This window comes from Carettochelys insculpta, chromosome 4 (assembly GCF_033958435.1).
Source record: "Carettochelys insculpta isolate YL-2023 chromosome 4, ASM3395843v1, whole genome shotgun sequence".
In the NCBI taxonomy this organism is placed as follows: domain Eukaryota; kingdom Metazoa; phylum Chordata; order Testudines; family Carettochelyidae; genus Carettochelys; species Carettochelys insculpta.
The window spans coordinates 19,303,929-19,324,655 of record NC_134140.1 but is presented as its reverse complement, the minus strand read 5'-3'; the positions used below and the strand labels follow the sequence as shown (position 1 = coordinate 19,324,655).

Genomic DNA, 20,727 nt, shown 5'->3' with positions numbered 1-20,727 from the left:
AACAGAAAAAAAATTATTCCACTCAGTTTGGATAGAGATATGATAGTTCACTGCTTCCAACATGAAACATCTTGGCTATGTCTACACTAGAGAGTTTTGTAAAAAAAAAAAAAAAAAGTGTTTTGTTGCCAGCTCCTGCCATTGCTGGAAGTGGGCCAGCCACACAGGCATCAGCCCAAACCAAGACACACCACCAAGGAGTACGGCTCACAGCATATGGACAATGCTGTGACACCCCATGCATGTAGATGGGGTTGGTGGGGGGTAGCAGGGAGGGCCAGACTGCACCTGGCCACTCACCAACCATGTACGGTCACCTCCGTAGCTGGACACCCCTGTTAGCTGCTAGCCTGTTGAGTAGAGGGGGGATGTGTGTGGCCAGCAATGGTCAGCCTGGTCCCTCAGGTACCGCGCGGTCCCCATGTGGCAGAGCATACCATGCAGGGCATGCATGCCTGTGCTCCTGGGACATGCCCATTCCATCCCTTGGCTCAGGGTGGTGGTGGCTGCTGCTCACAGTGCATGAGGGGCAGGGCCTTAGGGGCTAGTGAGGGAATGACTCGCTGACCCTCCTTCTCTTCCTTACAAGCTGCACCATCTGAGGGCCAGGCCAGCCCCACCTCCACTCCAGGGCCAGCCAGCCCAATCCCAGAACCGGCGCGAGAGCCAGCACCCCCTCCATGCCCGTACTGCTACCCTCTGGAGGCTCACTGACCTCCTGGAGCAGTATCTGTGGGCTGACAAGGAGGGGCAGGCGTGGGAATGGGAGTGGTGGATGTGGGCCTCGGACCAACTCATGGCCCAGTTCGATGATGCCACCACCATGTAGCAGACCCTGTTGGCCCAGGCACTGCAGCTGCCACTCCCATTCTTGCTGCTGCCCCTGCTCCCCCTGCCTTGCCGAAAGGCATGCTGCAGATGATGCAGTGGGCAATGGCTATGACTGGGGCCCCCGCTCCCCAGCCTCCCTCACCGTGCCCACTATTCCTGTCCCCCAGACCCTCTTCTCCCTCTGCCGAACCACACCCCACTATAGCCCCCCACTTTTGTATCTCCCTGTATTCCTGGCCCCACCCACCCCCAACAGGGACCCAGCCAATGCTGCTCGGGGTCCTGTTCTCCCACAGAGTCATAGTGCCAGCACCCACTCCCTGGACTGTTGCCCCCCAGCCCTCATCCCAAGCCCCTCTCCCACTGTATATAGTTATATCTTTGCACATTGTAAATGTGTTAAAAATAAACATTGGGCAAAAATAAACATTTATCTTTTTTTAAGTGAGCATGTTATTTGTTCACCACCCCCAGATTCCTCTTTATTGGGAAGGGGTCAGAAAGGGGTGAGTAGGCAAAGGAAGGGGTCATGGTGGGGATGGGATAGGGCTGTGGGCTTGAGGCCCCCACTGGGGGGGCCCTGGGGAGGATTATTGAGGGCCACAGGAGAAGCTGTCCTGTAGGGCCTCCTAGATCTGCACCTCATCCCAGTGGGCTTGGTGGATTGGATCTGCGCCCGGCTGCTTGTAGCCATGGCCACCATCCAAACCCCACCCTGGGAGGAAGGCCTCCCCCTGCCTTTCCTCAAGGTTGTGAAGGGCACAGCACATCCCCCACAACTTGCGGGACATTGTGCTCCCCCCGTCCAGCTGGGTCAGGAGATACCTAAAACATGCCTTGCAGCAGCTGAAGGCACAGTCAATCAGGTTCCATGCCCAATTTAGAAGGATGTTAAAGAGTTCCTGGTTTGTGTCCAGGTGGCTAATGTACACCCTCATGAGCCAGGGCATGAGTGGGTAAGCCATGTCACCCCCGATGCAGAGCAGCATCTGCATGTCCTCAAAGGCCAGCTCCCGGCAGGAGGTTGTAGGTGCCCGCCTCCACCTTCCAGTACAGGCCGGAGTTGCAGAACACACAGGCATCTTGTGCTTGGCCTGACCACCTGACGTACACATCGAGAAACTGTTCCCAGTTGTGGAGCGGGGCCTGCAACACAATGGAGTAGTACCCCTTGCAGTTGATGAACTGGGCTGCGCTGTGGTCTGGGCATGGATGGGGATGTGTGTCCCCTTTTTCACTCTGAAGTAGCTGGGGAACCCAAGGGCAGTGAATCCAGCAATGACTATGTTCAGGTCTGCAAGGTGGATGACCCTTCGGTGGAGGATGGTATTGCTATCTGTCATAACCTGTAAGAGGAAGAGACCAAACACACACATCGGGAACTGAGGGAAGAAGGAGGCTCTGGGCCCTCATGGACTCACTGTCACCCTCCTTTTCCCTTCCCCGCAAGCCCACCAGGCACCCCCCAGCAGGCTTCCTCCCTGGCAGCCGGGCTGTGTGAGGGTGGGACAGAACAGTCCTCAAGGGATGGGGCTTCCTTCCCCCCGCTTGCACTCCTGCCCTTGTTCCCTGAGGGACCCCTTGGGCAGAACCTCCCCCCAGACAGGGCCTGCAGTCTTACCTGCATGACGATGGCCCAACAGTGGACTTCCGCACACTGAAGTGGATGCTGACAGAGTAGTAGCTGTCCAGGGTGGTGAGCTTCCAGAGGGTGATAGTGACCCGCTTCTCCAGGGGAATGGTGGGCCACATCCGGGTGTCCAGTCTGTGAATGGCCAGGGTGAGCCAGGTACAGAGCTCCAGGAAGGTGTCCTTTCTAATTCTGAAATTCTGGAGCCACTGCTGGTCATCCCACTGCCCCATGGCAAGGCAGTCCCACCAGTCAGCACTGGGGCTGTACCTCCAGACCCACCTGATCACCCGAGTAGATGGGCATGGGTGGGTCCTGGGGCACTGAAGATGTATTCCTTAATACCGGTGTCGGGCGCATTCCCCAAGAGGAGGTGGAGGACAGCTGTCAGAGTGAGCAGCAGCTCAAGCAGCTGTGAGTGGGTCCAGTGCAAGCCTGGGACCTGCTCTGGCACCATGGCTATCTGGAAAGCACAAAGTCTCTCAGAAAAAGCATGTGAGCCCTGCAGTAGCTAAGCTGTCCATCACAGAGGAAGGCAACCATCAGCATGGGCGGAAATGTGGCTGTGTGGAGGTCCGTTTATGGGCGTGCCTGGCTAGGGCTCCTTGAAGGGCTTGGTTCTGGGGCCCATTCTGTCAAGAAAGTGGCCAGGCAGTCTGGCTGCTTTCTGTCAACAGGACGGATTGACAGAGTGATCCACTTTTCTGTGTGGACGTGATCTGTCGATACAAGTTTTGTCAGAAGATCTCTGACAGTAACTTCTGTTGCCAGATCACTTTAGTGTAGACATAGCTCTTGTGTGTCCACCTCAGGGGCCATTTCTACACAGGCCACTTCCTTCAGAAGTGGCATGCTAATAAAAGGAGCGAAAGATGCCAATGAGGCACGGATGCAAATTCCCTGTGCCTCATTAGCATAATGTCACGTGATTTGGAGTCTGGAAGACCGTTCTTCTGGACTCGTAAACGGCATGCAGAAGCACGGCCCTCGGGGGGGGCGGGGTCTTCCAGAAAATTCTGGGAAGAAGGGGCCCTCCGGAAGACCCTCCCGGGGGCCACGCTTCTGCATGCTGTTTTGAAGTCCAGAAGAGCATCTTCTGGATTCCAAATCATGTGACCTTATGCTAATGAGCCCCTGGGAATTTACATACACACCTCATAAGCATATTTTGGGCCATTTATTAGCATGCCACTTGTGGAGAAAGTGGCATGTGTAGAAACAGCCAGAGAGAGTTACCAATACACCTGGGACTACTAGATTCAGGTTTGCTTCAGCATCTCTCTTCAGTGTGAGTATTGCTTTAGAGAGAGTGACAGATAATCTCTAAGGTCTTTACAAGGCATTGGAATAGAGCCAATACACAGCTTCTATGCCAGCCAAGGATTCTCCTTACACAAGGAGAATCCTCAGAGGGTTAGATCCAGCAGTACATAATAGACCTGATTCTGATCTGACAGGAGAGGCAACACCTTTTCAGTCAATGCAACAGTGTCAGTGTGAAACTGTTGTGAAATCAAAATCGGACCCACTCCATAAAGAAAATAAAAATCAGTGATGATACCAACTATTTAAACTAAGTCTGTTCATGATGTGGGTACATGGAAGCAAATAATATTTAAATGTACCTCAAGAAAAAACTGTTTAGGGAGTGGCAGAGCAATAGTTGTGCAGAAACAAGACATTCTATATTAACCTTCCAAAAATCAGTTGAAATGCATAAACAAGACTGAAGAATGCGTCGTTTTCACAGCTGATTATGTGGGTTGAGCACCATTGTCAAAAGATGTAATCAGGAAATTCAGTATATGGAGGGTGAACAGTATGATTTTTTTCTATATCATGGGACACATGTTAATAGTTTAGTTGTGATATGTAGTTTACCCACATATGTTCAGGCCAAAAGAAAAGGTAGATCCCAACGTTTGGGGGAAGGAGGTAGCAATGAGATCCTTTTTTCCCTTATACTGGTCTTGCCATACCTAGTGAGACAGGATGGGTGAGATAATATCTTTTTTTGGTGGAGTGGGGGCACCTTCTGTTGGTGGGACTAGCTTTAGAGTTTAGAGAGCTTTCCTTAAGGGCTGTGAAATTTACTTTACTACAAAATTCAGAGACCGCCCTCCATGCTATATTTTTATACTGGACTGGCTTTAAAATTGAAAACATTCATTAAAATATATGGAAGTTTTTTTCTGCTTTTGGAAACTGCTTGTTTTATACACCCTTCATGCAGAGTATGAAGTTCACTAGGTTAGAAAAGTGGCCAATATCCTGAACTGAAACTGATTTTGGGGACAATATTTGACCTAGAAATAGTGAATCTCCAGTTTAATAAATAAAATTATGATTGAATAAAATGTATTTTAAACAGTCGGACTCCTCCAGGATTACAAGGTCTCTGTAGAGAAGTACAAAAAAGTATTCAAACAAAGTTTTCTATTGCATTTTTCTATTACCAGTGAGTACCTGAATTTCACATTACCCCTTTTTCTGTCATGTGATCCCTTCCCCTTCTCATTCAGGAAGAAGGGGCTGCAAACCCATGGAGCACTTGTGGAAAAAATCATGTTTTATATTTCCACTTAACAAAGACACTATTTCTCCCCTAAACCAATAAATCTGGACCTCCTATAGGCACTAGGTGGACTGAACCAGAGTAATGAGCCATTTGTACAGGCTGACTGCTCGCAGTGGGAAGAAAGAATAAAGATTTTGTAACAGGCATGGTTAATCATTTTTGTCTGCACAGCAGCTTCAATGTTCCTGACTGAGACTAGAAAATGTGTTTATTGTACAATGGACAGTCTAACAAAAAGGGAAATGAACTATGGTAAATTGCATACTGACCCTAATCTATGTAAATATTATATAGTTTGATTATTTTGAGATGGAGTTTGTGATCTGATTTCTAACATATTGTACATATGTTCCTGTGCAATCTTCTCAATTGTTTGTTGGGAGATGAAGGATGAACTATGGTGAGAGTGGGAAAACAGAATTTATTTTAAGACTCCAACAATATGCTTATCTCAGCTATGAAAGTTTTATAGCAGCTTCCTGAAAACAGCCTAACCAACCTACAAGGCAAATGTGTTTGGATGAGATAAATATGTCTATGCCACTGGAAAAGATACACACAACTATTAAAAGTGTCCCTGATCAATTTAATCAGACACTGGATCCATATTTTTCTTTTATGCAGCTTAACCAGATGATTTAATTCCCACAAGCCAACACTCTACCTGATAAGTTTCAATATTTTAGATTGTCTGAGAGGTAACTGTTAGAGATACAGACTTTAACAGAGTCCAAATTACTGTTGCTCCTGTGAATGTGTTAACCTTGTAAAACATTTTCTTAAATATCTTCGCTTTTCAAAGAGAGGAAGGAGTAGTGGGTCTTAATACTATACTGCACTTTAAAAATTGGATATATTGTATGGGAGAGCACTTTTAATATTAATGTAATATCTGTAGATAGTATAATAGTGATATTACTTTTTGAGCTGAAAACTGTAAGTCATCCATGCCTGATGTGGTTTACAAATATTATCCGGGGCCACGTTTTCAAAGGGGGAAATTGGAATCGAAATGACTTCACAAATGAAATGTGTGAGCATGCTGCAGTTGATTATCCATTTATGAACAGTTAGCTGTTCTGCACATGTAAGCAGTTTGAGGGGATTATAGGTGCATGAACCTCTGTTGTATGGACTACATCACCTTATAGCTTCTGAAGTCAGCAGAGTTATTTGAAATTTGTACGGGTGCAACTGGGATCAGAATGTGACCGTATGTACTAAGATATCAATATAAATTTGTCCAGCAAAGATCCATTTCTTTAGACTATGGGATAAATGCCCCATCGATGCTAACAGTGAATCTGATCCTGATACACTGTCTGTAATTTTGATTCAGCTATTTTGGTATGACTTTGGCGTTTATGAAAGATGCCAGATTAAAAGGCATGAGGATTCAAGTTTTTCATTATCCATAGGACAGCCACAGCCCAAGCAAAGAACATGCAGGGTTCCCAATACTGTCTTACTGTCACTAAGGGTGTGTCTACACTTCAAGTTGGGGTTGTTATTCTCCACTGAGCTAGTGTGGTAAAAATATCACAGCCACAGCAGCCCAAGCCTGAGCCAATCCAAGACCTTGGGCCCATTCCTGGGTCGCCTAACACATCCTGCCACTTGCACTACTGAAGTGTCACAAAGAGGCAATCAGTGTTGTGGGTTTTATGATTTAGCTACCTGTTTAATGGAAACTAAACAGTTGACCAAACTCATTTCACATCTTATACCAAATATTTATTACATTGTGATTGTTCTCAGTTCTTTAGGGCCTGGATTTGAACTAGTCAGCTTGAGGTGGAAAGAATCTATTGCCCTCTACTAATCCCCTGCACTATCCCACTTACATGAGCATGGAACATGCAATACCCTTGATATTACAGAGCAGTTGCATCAATTTAAACCAGTTCCAAATCTGGTCATGATTTTCCATCAATCACTTGTAATGCTGATACATTCTAAATGGTACTCACCTTGCCATGGATCTTCTGAGCCTGGAACTTTGTTTTATTCTTCATGCTGTCTGATATATACTGTAAGTCATCCAAAAATTATTTTTATTTCAGAACAAATTTTCAAATAGTCAGGAAAAATCATCTGATTAAAACTTATCAAAATTGTGCCTTAAATATTCACTTTGGAAGAGCAGATGTGATCACTATGAATCAGCCCCTGCAGTCATAGCATCCTTAAAACCCATTATGCACTCCAAACTTATTGAGTTCTGCATACCAAATAACTGCAGGACAAAGAATGAGCAAAGTTACTACTATGAAATGTATCTAGATGGTAAAAATAAGAAAGTTGTATCAGTTTGTTAAAGCAACATTAAATATGGAGTACTACCAAAAATCATGAATATAGTCAGTTCTTAATTAAGATGTGACTTTTATGAAGATAAAGGATATTAAAGGACATTTCATGAGATTATTAACTGTATGCAGAATTCTGACAATGACAAGAAACTTCATTCTATGCTGCAAGCTGTAGAGCTCAGCTGTAGGTGTTTGGACAACACGATGATAAGCATGCTATAAATGGTACACCGATATCACAGTACAGTGATCATATTACATAAATGGGAATGGGAATGAGTCGTCACCCAATTAAACTGAGAACTGTTTTCACTCAGCTGTTGTGTGTCCTTGCATGTCAATGGAAAACTGCTCTGTTGGATGAGAGAATATCTACTAAAGCAGCAAGCAAAGTTGCCGGAGCACTTTTAAAAGTAGGCAGGTAAGAGAAAAGGAGGGGCAGCAGTACTGGCATTAGGAAAAGGGTACCACTGGAGAGCCTGCACAGTGAAGGAAGCATATACTGGGCATTTGTGTACTATACATACTAAAAATATCCACATTTCAAATTTCAGGGCTTTAATTTGCCCCGGAGAATCAGGTGTGAAACCAGACAGGTGCCAGTTCTTATAGTTTAGAACATGACTAGAACCCAATGGAATGACAGCATCATAATTCCTAGCTCCAAGTACTCCCTAAAAAGTGACATATGTATAAAAACATGATAGTCATTTCTTAATTTACCAGTTGTTCTTAACTTACACCTCTCAGGGCTTTTTTCTCAGGCATTACAGCTGCACACCTGAACTGGTTAATATTTGCTTCCAGCAGCAGTTCCTAAAAGCAAAACAATTTTTATAAATACTGTGATACATTTTAAACTCCTCGTTGAGGAATGAAAAAACTCTTTAAGGTAGCAGACCAAGGCTACTACTAAACACTATTACTACTACTGCTTAACCCTTGTACTCTACATGGAGCATAGGTCATCTACAAGTCTCCTCCACTTCACTCTGTCTTGGGATACAACTTCTAGCTGGCTCCAGGAGTACCCCAGTTGTCCTTCAATCTCAGTAGACCTGTTCAATGTTGTCTGAGGTCTTCCTCTTTTGCATTTTCCTTGAGGGTTCTATGTGAGAGCTTGATGGACTATGCTGGATAATGGTTTTCTGAGAGTGTGGACTAATCATCCCCACTTTCTTCCCTCAATTTCAATGTCAATTGGCTCTTGTCCGGCTCTGTTCCAAAGTGCCTCATTTCTGATGGAGTCTTGCCAGTTGATCTGACGTATGTACCTCAGGCATCTGTTTATGAATGTCTGTAGCTTCTGATTTGACAACTTTTTAGTACACCAGGTTTCACATCCATACAAGACCACACTCTTTGCATTTGTGGTAAAGATCCGCAGTTTGGTCTACACAGACATTATTTGTGAACTCTAGTGGGATGAAGAGTCTTGAATGCAGCTGTTGCTTTCCCTGTCCTGACATTGATACTCTTATCTGTAGGTAAACTGCTCCACATCAAAGAACTTTAAATATTTCAATAACAAGTGAAAATACAAATGATTGGCATACAAAGCAAATGGTGTACAGGAACTGTCATTATATGGTCAAATATAATTTGCAACAAACCACAACAAATTCTCAAAAGGGATCAGAGACAAATTATCATTGTGGGTTATTATTTTGCAAATGTAAAAAATGCTAGCCATCTAGCAAGACAATATGATCATACTTACACATACATGTAATTTTTTATTGTAATCTTCACCCTTCTTTTTTAAAACTGCCAAAACCTTCAGAAAAGGAAAAGGAAAAGGAAAAGGAAAAACAAAAACAAACCATGTCTGAAGTCTGAGACTTGATCAGGAGATGCAGGTGAATGGGGACAGAGAGTGACATAAGGATGGATTTAAGCAGTGACTTCTATATATTTAATATTGTCAGGGGAACTATCTAACTCATCGTCCCAGTCCCTCCAATATCAAGCATTTAAGTGGGTCTACTGCAGGGTCTACAGGGCTCCATCCATATAATCTTTAATTCAGGAGAGATGCCCTTCTGCCTACCTGTAGGATTCAGTGACCCCACTTTTCTGAATCCTCCCTCACACATGCCAACCATTGGGTACAGTAAGAAGAAATCTCAGTCTGTGAAGACTTCAATACTCCTTGTTTCCAATAGAAACAAGGCCCAAAGTGAAACTTTACATCTCCTTTACTTCTGAAGCCAACCCCTTTGAGATGCATGTTGCAAAGAACTAACATTCCTACTGAATTTGTATGCTCTACTTCTATTTGGATTATCTGTGCTTCCATGATGCTGTGAAGAAGGCAAAAAAGACCATCGACTCTCTGCTACTCTTGTCCCAATGGGAACAATTTGTTCTTGACCCCAAGACAAGGAACTAGTCAGACACACAGCATCCTAAAAGCACATTTCCTATACTACAACTACATGTATCTTGGTGTGGGGGCAGTTAAAGGGCAGAAGAGGCTCCAAAACCCTCAGGTCAGGGTTTAAAAAAGGGGTAGAAGGCAGGGCTGTCCCCAGGCATATACAATGTATGCACTGTGTAGGGCAGCACTCTTTTGGGTGCACCTATGCAGCTGTGTGTTCTTGTATGCCTGGAGGTGAACTATGCCTCTGGTGGCCTCCCTAGGGCTGTTCTCTTCAGTCAACTGCAGGGCTTCTCACACCCGTTCCTCCATCCCACGTTCCTTTTGTCCAGCAACAGCTAGCTAGTAACGGCTCCTGGCTGCCAGACTGGTTGCAGAGAGGAGCCCCCAGCTTCTGTTGCTCTGCTTTGGCCTCAGGGAAGCACCCAAGCCCCACTAAAAGAGGCACTGCGGGTGGGGGAGATAAGGGAAGCCCTACACTCCAGGCACCCAGCAGAAGCTGAAGGATGGGGGCAGGCCTCAGACGTGTAGGGCCCCATAATGCCTTGATGGAAGGAGTCAGGCTCGAATCAGTTCAGATCATCCTTTCCTATGTGGAATGAATGCAGCTTCTGTGGAAAAAAAAAAGAAAAAAAAACCTACATATACTTCACTTCACCATAAACTAGCCTTTGATACAATTCTCTCATGATCCTTAAGGAGATAAGTCAGATGTTTAAAGAATTAGCTCCATTGCTATGTGCATGGGCAAGTGCCTTAATCTGCTTTTAATGAATGAAGTCACCATGACTTTTCATTCTGGACGAAAGACTTGTGTTAAGGCCTGGATTCTGCAGTAATCTCTCCCAGGTGGACCCCTGCATGGAGCCCAAATGACTCCGAAGCTCGTTGAAAAATTGGAATCTTAGTTGAAGGTCCCATGGCTGCATATTGCAAACAGTGGCCAGCATTTGTTTCTCCATAATAAATAAGATGATTGGATTCCTTTTCCTGCACTGGAGAGGTGCTGTAGTTGAAAAGAAACCTCGGTGCTGGGGGCTGCTCCAAAAGGCACAAGAGTATGATTAGCTCCAGCAGAACCATTTAAAGGGGGCAGCACATCTAACGATCCAGCCGGTGTTTGATATTTCATTCTGCTAGTCCTTGAGCAATGACACATCCTTTGATTGTGCCACAGAAGTGAGAGGGGCACTCTGGATTGTCCACTGATTTTGAGTGGCCATGCTAGGTGGACAATAGTTGCATGTGCAGCGTCAACCCTGTCATCAAATGCACTGTGATAGGATCCTGGTGTTTTCACTCTTTTCTAGAATTATTCTGACATGTCAGGCTCAATGTCAGATGTTGCATATGCTATTATATGAAGGAATAAGTGAAATTTCCATATGCATCTTTCTTTTCAGGAGCCACAGTTTCGGGTATATTGTGACAGTTGAGGGAGCAGACCTTTGTGAATGCTTTGGATGCCTTTTATGCTGTTTTGGAATGACAAACATTGCTTTTATGGCAGCTTTACTTTCTGCTGCAGCTTTTCTTTGTGTTGCTTGCATTCTTCCATCTGCTCCTTTGGAGACTGTGGCTGCTGGTTAAGTGATTCTGCATTTATCTCAGACTCTTGGCAAACCCAGATAATACATTTTGTTTCTTTCTTCTTTCAAGCTTTCCATATAATGTGTGCTAAGCATGTATATTCTGCATAGTGCAGACATAATGAAAGGATGCAAAATAAAGTAATGCCAATGGAAAGTGAAGAACCTAAAAGAAACCAGACACCTCAAACCAGATGAGGCAACAAAAGGGCAAAAGGAAAGCTTATTCCTTACAAAATATGTAGACAGTTCAGCATAAACTACATACAACCACTGAACCAAATACAGCTTGCACAAGGACATAAAAACAAACCAGTACATTGATAAATGGTCTGGTACCAGTCAGTGAAAACTAAAACAAGGCACTAATGGAATGCAGGTGGGAGGGTACAGATAAAAGTTGAAAAATAAAACCCATATCTTTTATCAAGCTTCTAAATCATCTCTAGATGGGGACTACAATGTGGGAGGGGTGATTGGAGAGGAAGCTTCCATGTAATTATTTTCTTCCAAGGAGAAGACAGAAATCTGCCTTAAAACTAATAGGTGTTGACTTATTTAATAGGATTCATTTAAAAAATCAGGATCAGTTCAAATAACCAGCTCAGCTAAAATGTATTCCAAGCTTTCACTGCAACTCCTGTCTTCAACACATAGCACTTTGAATCCTGAAGCTTTGCCTTATCATTAGAATTTCCCACTCTCAGAGTCTGCTCTGCAAAGGAGCTTTCAGTTACACACAGCACCAAAAACTACACAAGTTGGGGCTATAGAGACTTCTCTGTAACTTGATGCTGTGAAAGTATTTCTCATTTAGGAAACAGAAATTATGTTTAACTTTTAAACGCATTGATGGTTAATAGCACACACTATGTGTGTGTCTTGTGTGGTCTAGATGGCACTTGGTCCTGCCAAAATTGCAGAGGACAGTACTTGATGACCTCTCAAGGTTCCTTCCAGTTCTTTGATTCTCTGAAATAAACAACCTCTTGTGGACCTCAGTAAGGTTCCACAGAGCAGGGGAAGTTCCCCAGTGTCCCGCTCCACAGGGCTTGATGGAACAAGCAATACCTTGAGCCATACCCCATCCATGTATTCTGACCTATTATCCCTAGGGTCAGATGAAGCAGTAGATACAATGAGGTGTAGGAAAAGCCACAAGATGGTACCTCTGAAATCCAAATCTGGTGAAGTCATCACTGACAAAGCCAAATAGATGGAGCGCTGGGTCGAGCACTACTCTGAGCTGTACTCACGTGAGAACATTGTGGTCGACTCAGCCCTCGATGCCGTCGAACACCTACCAGTAATTGACGAACTGGATCAGGAACAAACTGTGGATGAACTGAAGAAAGCCATTGACAACATTGCAGTAGGAAAGGCCCCCGGCCAGGATGGTATACCACCAGAGGTTATCAAGTGTGCCACAGACACTCTCCTGGAACCCCTACATGAGCTACTGTGCCTGTGTTGGAGAGAGGGAGAGGTTCCACAGGACATGCGCGACGCTAACATTGTAACCTTTATAAGAACAAAGGAGACAGAAGCAACTGCAACAACTACCGTGGAATCTCCCTCCTGAGCATCACTGGTAAACTATTCACTCGCGTCATCCTTGACAGACTCCAGAAGATTGCTGAGAGGGTGTATCCTGAATCACAGTGCGGATTCCGTGCAGAGAGATCTACCGTTGACATGGTCTTCTCTCTGAGGCAGCTGCAGGAGAAATGCAGGGAGCAGAGGAAGCCACTCTATATTGCCTTCATCGATCTAACCAAAGCCTTCGACTTGGTCAGCACGGATGGACTGTTCAAACTGCTCCACAAGATAGGTTGTCCTCCACAGTTACTCAAGATGATCCAGTCTTTCCACGAAGACATGAGAGGAACCGTCCAATACGATGGCACATTGTCGGATGCTTTCCGCATCAGGAGCGGCATCAAACAAGGATGTGTCCTTGCTCCGACATTGTTTGGGATCTTCTTCGCACTCCTCCTTAAACACGCCTTTGGATCTTCAACAGAGGGCATCTTTTTGCACACAATATCTGATGGGAAACTGTTTAATCTTGCAAGGCTGAAAGCTAAATCTAAGGTGCAGGAAGTCCTCATCAGAGAGATGCTGTTCGCAGATGATGATGCTGTCGTGTCACACACAGAAGACCAGCTTCAGAAGCTGCTGGATCGGTTCTCCAAAGCATGCAAGGACTTTGGGCTCACCATCAGCCTAAAGAAGACAAATGTACTTGCTCAGGACGTTGCTGATTCTCCATCAATCAGCACTGACAGCTATATGTTAGAGGTAGTCCATGAGTTCGTTTACCTCGGGTCCACCATCACTGACACCCTGTCCTTGGAGACTGAGCTAAATAGGAGGATCGGTAAAGCAGCCACAACTCTGTCCAGACTCAGCCAGAGAGTATGGAAAAACAACAAGCTGTACACTCACACCAAAATGCAAGTCTACAGAGCCTGCATCCTCAGCACCCTCCTTTATGGCAGCGAGACTTGGACCTTGTACACCGCCAGGAAAAGAGGCTGAACGTCTTCCACTTGCGCTGCCTCAGGCGCATCCTTGGAATATCGTGGAAGGACAGAGTGTCCAACACTACCGTCCTTGAGCAAGCTGGAATCCCAACTATGCACACCCTCCTCAGGCAGCGGCGGCTCCGCTGGCTTGGCCATGTCCACAGGATGAATGATGGAAGGATCCCAAAAGACATTCTGTATGGTGAGCTAGCCTCTGGCAAAAGACCTCCCGGACGCCCCCAGTTGCGCTACAAAGATGTTTGCAAGAGAGACCTCAGGGAAGTAGACATCAAGCCACACAACTGGGAGGAGCTGGCAGACGATCGCAGCAGATGGAGGCAGGAACTATACAAGGGCCTTCAGAAGGGTGAGTTGAGGATCAGACAGCTAGCAAAGGAGAAGCGAGCCCACAGAAAGCACAGCAAGGACCTGCCAGACATATGCAACAGATGCAGCAAAGACTGTCACTCTCGTGTGGGTCTTCACAGTCACAGCCGACGCTGCAAATGAGGATGCCAAACGGAACTACGAAGGGCGCGATCCATAGTCTACGTAGACTGAAGGATGCTGCTGCTGCTACTACTACTACTACTAGGAAAAGCCACTAACCCTCATTGTAGAAGAGCAGAACAGGGTAGAAGCAGTGAGATACAAATTTTGTGGGGAATCTCCCACAAAATATTCAGCACAGTAGGAGAGAAACTTTCTCCTCTGTGGAGCAGGAGCCAGGCATGGGAGAGGCAGGAGCCTTCAGTAAACTATCAGTGCAGTGGGGAGGAGAAATCTCCACTCTGCGGACTCCTTCGTGGGGTCAGATGGAGGAGGGTACAGGACGGCACTGGGCACCAATGTAACAAATATGTAAACAGGGCAGGCCTGACTGGCTACATCAGGGCACAATTATATGGCTGCTTTCTCAAGCACTACCCATTGTAACGATACTGCTAATAGCTGTGTTGCAACAAAACTGTGAGAAGAAAATGGTCTCCATCCTGAAGAATTTACCATAAAATAGACAAGACAGACAAAAAGTGGGGAAAAAGGGTGGAGGAAGCCGCCTTCATTACTCCTGGCAGGGTTCTTCCGACAGCAGCTGCAGAAGCATTTTGGTACTGGATAGTGCCCTAAAGCTGTGAACACTGTACCTTGCATTAAAAAACAAACAGATGTATGTACGCATTTGGGGGAACAAATAAAAAGAAAATGATGCCACGCTTACCTCTGCTTTCTGGCGATTTCTATACTTGAGTTTCAGAAGGTGCTGTTTTTCCTTTGGCAGTTTGTAGGTGCTCTGAGGAACCTGTATTAAAAGGCAAATATTTCTGTAATACATGGCATGGAAGACTGAAAGTTTCAGACAAAAACCTCTTAGTTTGTAGCTGGGGAATTTACCCTTAATGTAAAACTACAGCAGTTACTTAAAAAGTAGTGATTTCTTTTTTGTTAGTGCCATAAAATGAATGGCAAAGTTTTAGGGAATGAATGCATCAAAGGGATAAATATCCACTGACTGGCTGGGCTGGGGCTTTCCCAAGTGATATCAGCCAAAGTGTCAGGCAGCTGTTAACAATAAAAAAGCTAATTTTTGCTAGGCAAAAATCAAAGGAGAATTTACTCCTATGCTCGCTCCTACTGCCTCCCACAAAGGAAAAAGGGGAAGATGAACATGAAGTTGTCACAGCTGGAGGAGAATCAGGGCAGCTCCCCTCTCCTACATATTTCTGGCTCCATTATCTTGCTACATTGAGTTTGCCAGTCGTGGGCACAGAATTGCTTGGGGGTGGAAGATTGAGATGGTCTCAGAGGAGCAAGCATGGGTCTGGAGAAGCACCCTGGTCTTGGAATGTGTACAGTAAAACATCCAGGAAAAATTTAAGGTCTACTTGTCTGAAATGTGACCTAGGAAAAGATATAAGGAAAAAGTATGTTCATTGTGGGTTGGCCTCTGTGGACAGTCTGGGAAATTGCTTTGTGATACTCAGAAATTTTGGTGCAGGAGCAGGGGAGATGATACCATACCATGCCACTCTGACTTCTGTGTTGCTGCTTCAGAGATGGGTTGTCAAAGAGTGGTGGCTGCTAGCTGAGTTCTCAGTTCTGCAGGCAAGTCAGAGATTTCTCTTTCCTTTTGATTTTTGAAATTTCTTTGTTTCAGAACTGTCACTCTTAAATCTGTCACTGAGTATCCAGGGAGATTGAAATGTTCACCCACAGGCTTCTGTACATTACCATTCCTGATGTCTGATTTATGTCCATTTATTTTTTTACGGAGAGACTGTCCAGTTTGGCCAATGTAAATTGCAGTGGGGCATTGCTGGCACATGATGGCATATATTATATTAGTAGATGTGCAGGTAAAGGAGCCCCTGATGGTATGGTTGATGTTAGGTCCTGTGATGATGTCACTGGTGTAGATATGTGAGCTCAGAAATCTCTGAGCTGCAGTTCATTTGCAAATTTGACTCCAGTAAAGAGAAGTTACTCACCTGTGTAGTAACGATGGTTCTTCGAGATGTGTCCCCGTGGGTGCTCCACAGCTCGGAAATTCCTCAGCAGTCTCCGTCGGGTCGCGCATGCACCGATGCGCATCAGCTCTTCACGCGCTTACGGTCACGTGCGCGATCCGGTCCCCGCCAGTTCCTGATCAACCGCTCCGGACACCCCTGAAAAACACACAAACAGAGCTCCGAAGTGGGGAGGAACGGGTGGGTAGTGGAGCACCCACGGGGACACATCTCGAAGAACCATCGTTACTACACAGGTGAGTAACTTCTCTTTCTTCTTCGAGTGGTCCCCGTGGGTGCTCCACAGTAGGTGACTACCCAGCAGTAACCCCTCCCGAAAAAGGAGGTGGGTACCCGATTTATGCGCAGCTTGCCCATGAAAGGACTAATGTCAACAGGCGTGTATCCTCATCAAACATCCTGTGCATGGTGTAGTGCTTGGCGAAGGTGTCATAGGAAGACCACGTCTCCGCTCTGCAGATCTCTCTCAGCGCGATCCCTTTGAAGAAGGCCATTGATGCCGCCATCGCCCTAGTAGAGTGGGCTCTTGGCGGAAGTGGCAGAGGAGTCTTGCGAAGCTCATAACACAGTCTTATGCAAGACACAATGTGATTTGAAATCCTCTGTGAAGATAGCGCTTCTCCTTTTGACCTGGATGCAATGGACACCAGGAGTCTGTCCGTTTTCCTGAAAGGTTTAGTTCTATCGATGTAGAAGGCCAGTGCCCTTCTTACGTCAAGTAAGTGCAACCGTGCCTCTTTATTTGAGTTATGAGGCTTAGGGTAGAACGAGGGCAGCACTATTGGTTTGTTAATATGAAAATCTGAAGAGACCTTCGGAACGAAGGCTGGGTTCGTGCCTCTGTTGTAAGTGACACCCTCTTGTGGACAGTGTGGATTGAGGGTTTGTATACGGTTGCCAACCAATGCTGCAATCCTCGCATGTGCAGCCTGGCGTTTTGCACCACAAACGTGGTGGTTGCCATATGCCCCAACAGTTGTAAGCACGTGAGAACTGGAACAGTGGGGCTGTATGTTAGTAGTTGTACGAGAGATTCGATGGCACGAAAATGAGCCTCGACGTGACTGAGTCTATCCGAGCCCCTATAAACTCTATATTTTGCGTAGGGTCGGTCTTTGACTTTGAGAAATTGATGATGAGGCCCAATGAGGTAAATGTGTTTGTGGTGATGTGTATCATCCGTAATACCTCTGCCCGGGAAGTTCCCTTTAGCAGGCAATCGTCCAGGTACGGGAAAATGAAAACTCCCTGTCTGTGTAGGTATGCTGACACCACCGCTAAGGTCTTGGTGAAGACTCTGGGTGCTGAAGAGAGGCCAAATGGGAGGACTCTGTACTGGAAATGATCTGTGCCCACAAAGAACCGGAGGAAGTGCCTGTGGGCTGGATGAATTGCAATATGAAAATACGCATCCTGTAAGTCGAGGGCTGCAAACCAATCGCCATGGTCTAGTGCCGTGATTATTGAAGCCATCGTAGTCATTTTGAAGCCCTGTTTGCGTAGATACTGGTTCAGTGCGCATAGATCCAAAATGGGTCTCCACCCTCCTGTCTTCTTTTCCGTCAGGAAATACCTGGAGTAGAACGCTTTGCCTTGAAATTGTTCCGGTACTCTCTCCACCGCCCCTATGAATAGGAGGTGGTCCACCTCCCACCTTAATTCCGGTAGGTGAGAGGGGCCTCTGAGAAGGGGTGCGGTGGGAGGATTTGGTGGAGGTAAAGACTGGAAGCGGATCGTGTATCCCGTGTTTACAATCTCCAATAGCCACTTGTCCAACGTGATGCTTTTCCATTGTGGGTAAAATGGCTTGAGTCAGTGATGGAACATGTACTGAGATTGGCACTGAGATACGGTCTTGGCTTCGCGGCCCTCAACATACCCGTCAAACTTGCTGTCTTGCGCTTTGCCCTGCGGAGGCGTTGCCCTGCTGAGGCCGGCGCCTAGGGCCCTTATAATGTGTTTGTTGATGACGTCCCTGATCATACCCCCGTTGAAATTGGGTACGTTGCTGTTGGTAACCATAACGGCGTTGCTGAGGATAAAATTTCTTCCTTCTGAATGGTGGGGTATATACCCCCAAAGTCCGAAGTGTCGCTCTGGAATCTTTGCTCGAGTGTAGGACTGAGTCGGTCGATTCAGCAAACAATTTTATTTTGTCGAAGGGGTGGTCTGCAATTTTGACCTGTAACTCCTTTGGAATGCCAGATGTGTGAAGCCATGACTCTCTCCGCATTACCACTGCAGTGGCCACGGCGCGGGCCACTGTGTCCGCCACATCCAATGCAATCTGGATGCCCTCTCGAGAAGCCACGTAGCCCTCTTGCACAATTGCCTTAAGAACTGGCCTTTTATCCTCCAGAAGGAAGTCCATGAGGGCAGTAAGCTTGGAATAGTTGTCAAAATTGTGGTTCGACAAATGAGCGGCATAGTTGGCCATGCGGAGCAACAGAGTAGAGGAGGAGTAGGCTTTTCTACCCAGAAGATCCAGCTTCTTTATGTCCTTGTCCAATCCCCCAGATTTGTACTGGGACGATTTGGACCTGTGTTGGGACGATTCAACCACTAGAGAGTTTGGCTGTGGATGACTAAATAGAAATTCCATACGTTTCGCAGGGACGAAGTACTTTTTGTCCGCTCTTTTGTTGGTAGGAGGAGCAGATGCTGGAGTCTGCCATATATTAGTGGCTGCCTCCATGATTGCATCGTCCAGAGGAATAGCTATTTTAGAAGAAGATGGAGGCCTGAGATTTTTAAGGAGTCTGTGGTGTTTCTCTTGCACCTCCGCCACTTGAATATCTTTGGATTGAGCTACTCGTTTGAACAGCTCCTGAAACTGTTTCAGGTCATCTGGGGGAGAAGTGTCTCCAGGGACCACGGCCTCGTCTGGCGAGGATGAGGAGGCACCACTATGGTATCTCTCCTCCAATTCCTCTGGATCCTGGCTGTATTGGTGTGATTGCCTTTGTGGAATTTCGAGGTGGGATTCAATGTCTTTAGACCCAGCCTCTGATTAGGGAACTCGTGGTGTTCCCCCAGGTGGAAGCAGAACACTGTGGCGTTGAGGGGGGGTCGACGGGGATCCATAGTAAGACGTCGACCTCCTATGCTGACGCCCCGCATAATGATGGCGGTCGAAGCAACAGGGACAGGGGCCCAGCGATGGAGACCTGGACCATGACCCAAGGATGTAAGGGTGGTGCCTGGAATGTCAAGACCTCCGAGATGATACTGACATACGAGGAGAGCCTCTGTGGGAAGACTCGTAGGGATCTCTGCCAGATGATGGAGAGAAGCGTGCAGACCCCTGGGATGGACTCCAAAGAAAAGGGGAAGGACATCTGTGGCAGGCTGAAGGTGTTGCTGCCCATCGAATCTCCAGTGGTGATCGTGGTGACAGAGGCAGCACAATTACCTCAGGAGAGGGGCTGCGATGCCTGGTCTTCGTTTTAGCGTTTACACTCTCGGGTGGTCTTATCGGTGAGCTTGGTACCGGAGCAGGTGTCATGCGGATTTCCACTGCTCCCGGTGCCGTTGTTGCCGGTGCCGTCGTCGCCGGTGCCGTCGTCTCCGGTGCCTCTGGGGAAGTCTTGATCGGTGCTGCAGTAGCCGGTGCCGGACTGACTAGTGCCCACACGGCTCTCGGTGCCGTCTCCCCAGTAGCTGCAGGGCCTTGAGTGGTTGCATGCGCTGCGGCTTTACCAGTGGAGGAAGCCAGCGTGCGCGGGCCCTTTGTTACACTTGTCCCGCTCCCAGCAGTAAGGGGCAGGGAATTGAGTAGGCGAGGCTCTTCTTTTCTTCTGCACAGAGGAGGTCAAAGAGGCAGCCTTCCTCTTGTGCGATTCTGAAGAGCCCTCCACATGCGTTGTCTCCGATGAGGCAGGCTGAAGTGCTTTGTCAACTAGCAGCATCTTCAGCCTCATTTCTCTATCTTTTCTAGCTGTATTAGTCAACTTGGAACAATGGGAGCACTTCTGGGGAACGTGCGTCTCCCCGAGGCACCGTATGCATCTGCTATGGCCATCCGAAGCAGGCATGGCCTCCCAGCAAGATTCACACTTCTTAAAACCGGGGGATGGCATTGTTAAAACTTAACTCTGAGTCCTTAGGTGCTAATAGCACACTTAACAGTCTATTAGGTGATGTTAATAACCGTTGGCCTTTGAAGGCTGACAAACAAAAGCAGCGGGCCTGCCCGGAGGCGTCCGCTGCTGTTTTTAAGATAGTCTTTAGCGTTTAACAACTTTTAACAGAGTAACTAACTATAACAACTATAGAACTGCTAACTATGAACTGTTAAAACTATTAACACGAGAAAAAAATAAGATTTATCTGTCTCAGGCATTGGAGCCGGAGA

The 20,727-nt window shown here is 46.5% G+C and overlaps 2 protein-coding genes across 11 annotated transcripts in view; one reads left to right on the top strand and one right to left on the bottom strand.

Moving 5' to 3' along the window:
• CFAP99 (cilia and flagella associated protein 99) overlaps positions 1-20,727 on the bottom strand; it is a 96,043-nt gene that overhangs the window by 35,215 nt on the left and 40,101 nt on the right. For all 5 annotated transcript variants that reach the window (XR_012645319.1, XM_074992361.1, XM_074992360.1 and 2 more), the window contains 3 exons: positions 15,068-15,148; positions 8,093-8,167; positions 7,010-7,069 (listed from right to left, as the gene is read on the bottom strand). Coding sequence is in view for 4 of the 5 variants with exons in the window: in XM_074992361.1 (XP_074848462.1) it covers positions 7,010-7,069; positions 8,093-8,167; positions 15,068-15,148 (216 nt within the window). In the remaining variant the exon portion in view is untranslated. The remainder of the gene's footprint in view (positions 1-7,009; positions 7,070-8,092; positions 8,168-15,067; positions 15,149-20,727) is intronic.
• Positions 7,694-20,727, top strand: part of ZFYVE28 (zinc finger FYVE-type containing 28) — a 312,576-nt gene continuing 299,542 nt past the window's right edge. For 4 of the 6 annotated variants that reach the window (XM_074992350.1, XM_074992348.1, XM_074992353.1 and 1 more), the window contains exon 1: positions 7,697-7,772. The gene's annotated coding sequence lies outside the window, so the exon portion shown is untranslated. Of the gene's footprint in view, positions 7,773-20,727 lie in introns of all 6 variants that reach the window. The other 2 variants (XM_074992354.1, XM_074992357.1) reach the window with 2 other exon arrangements.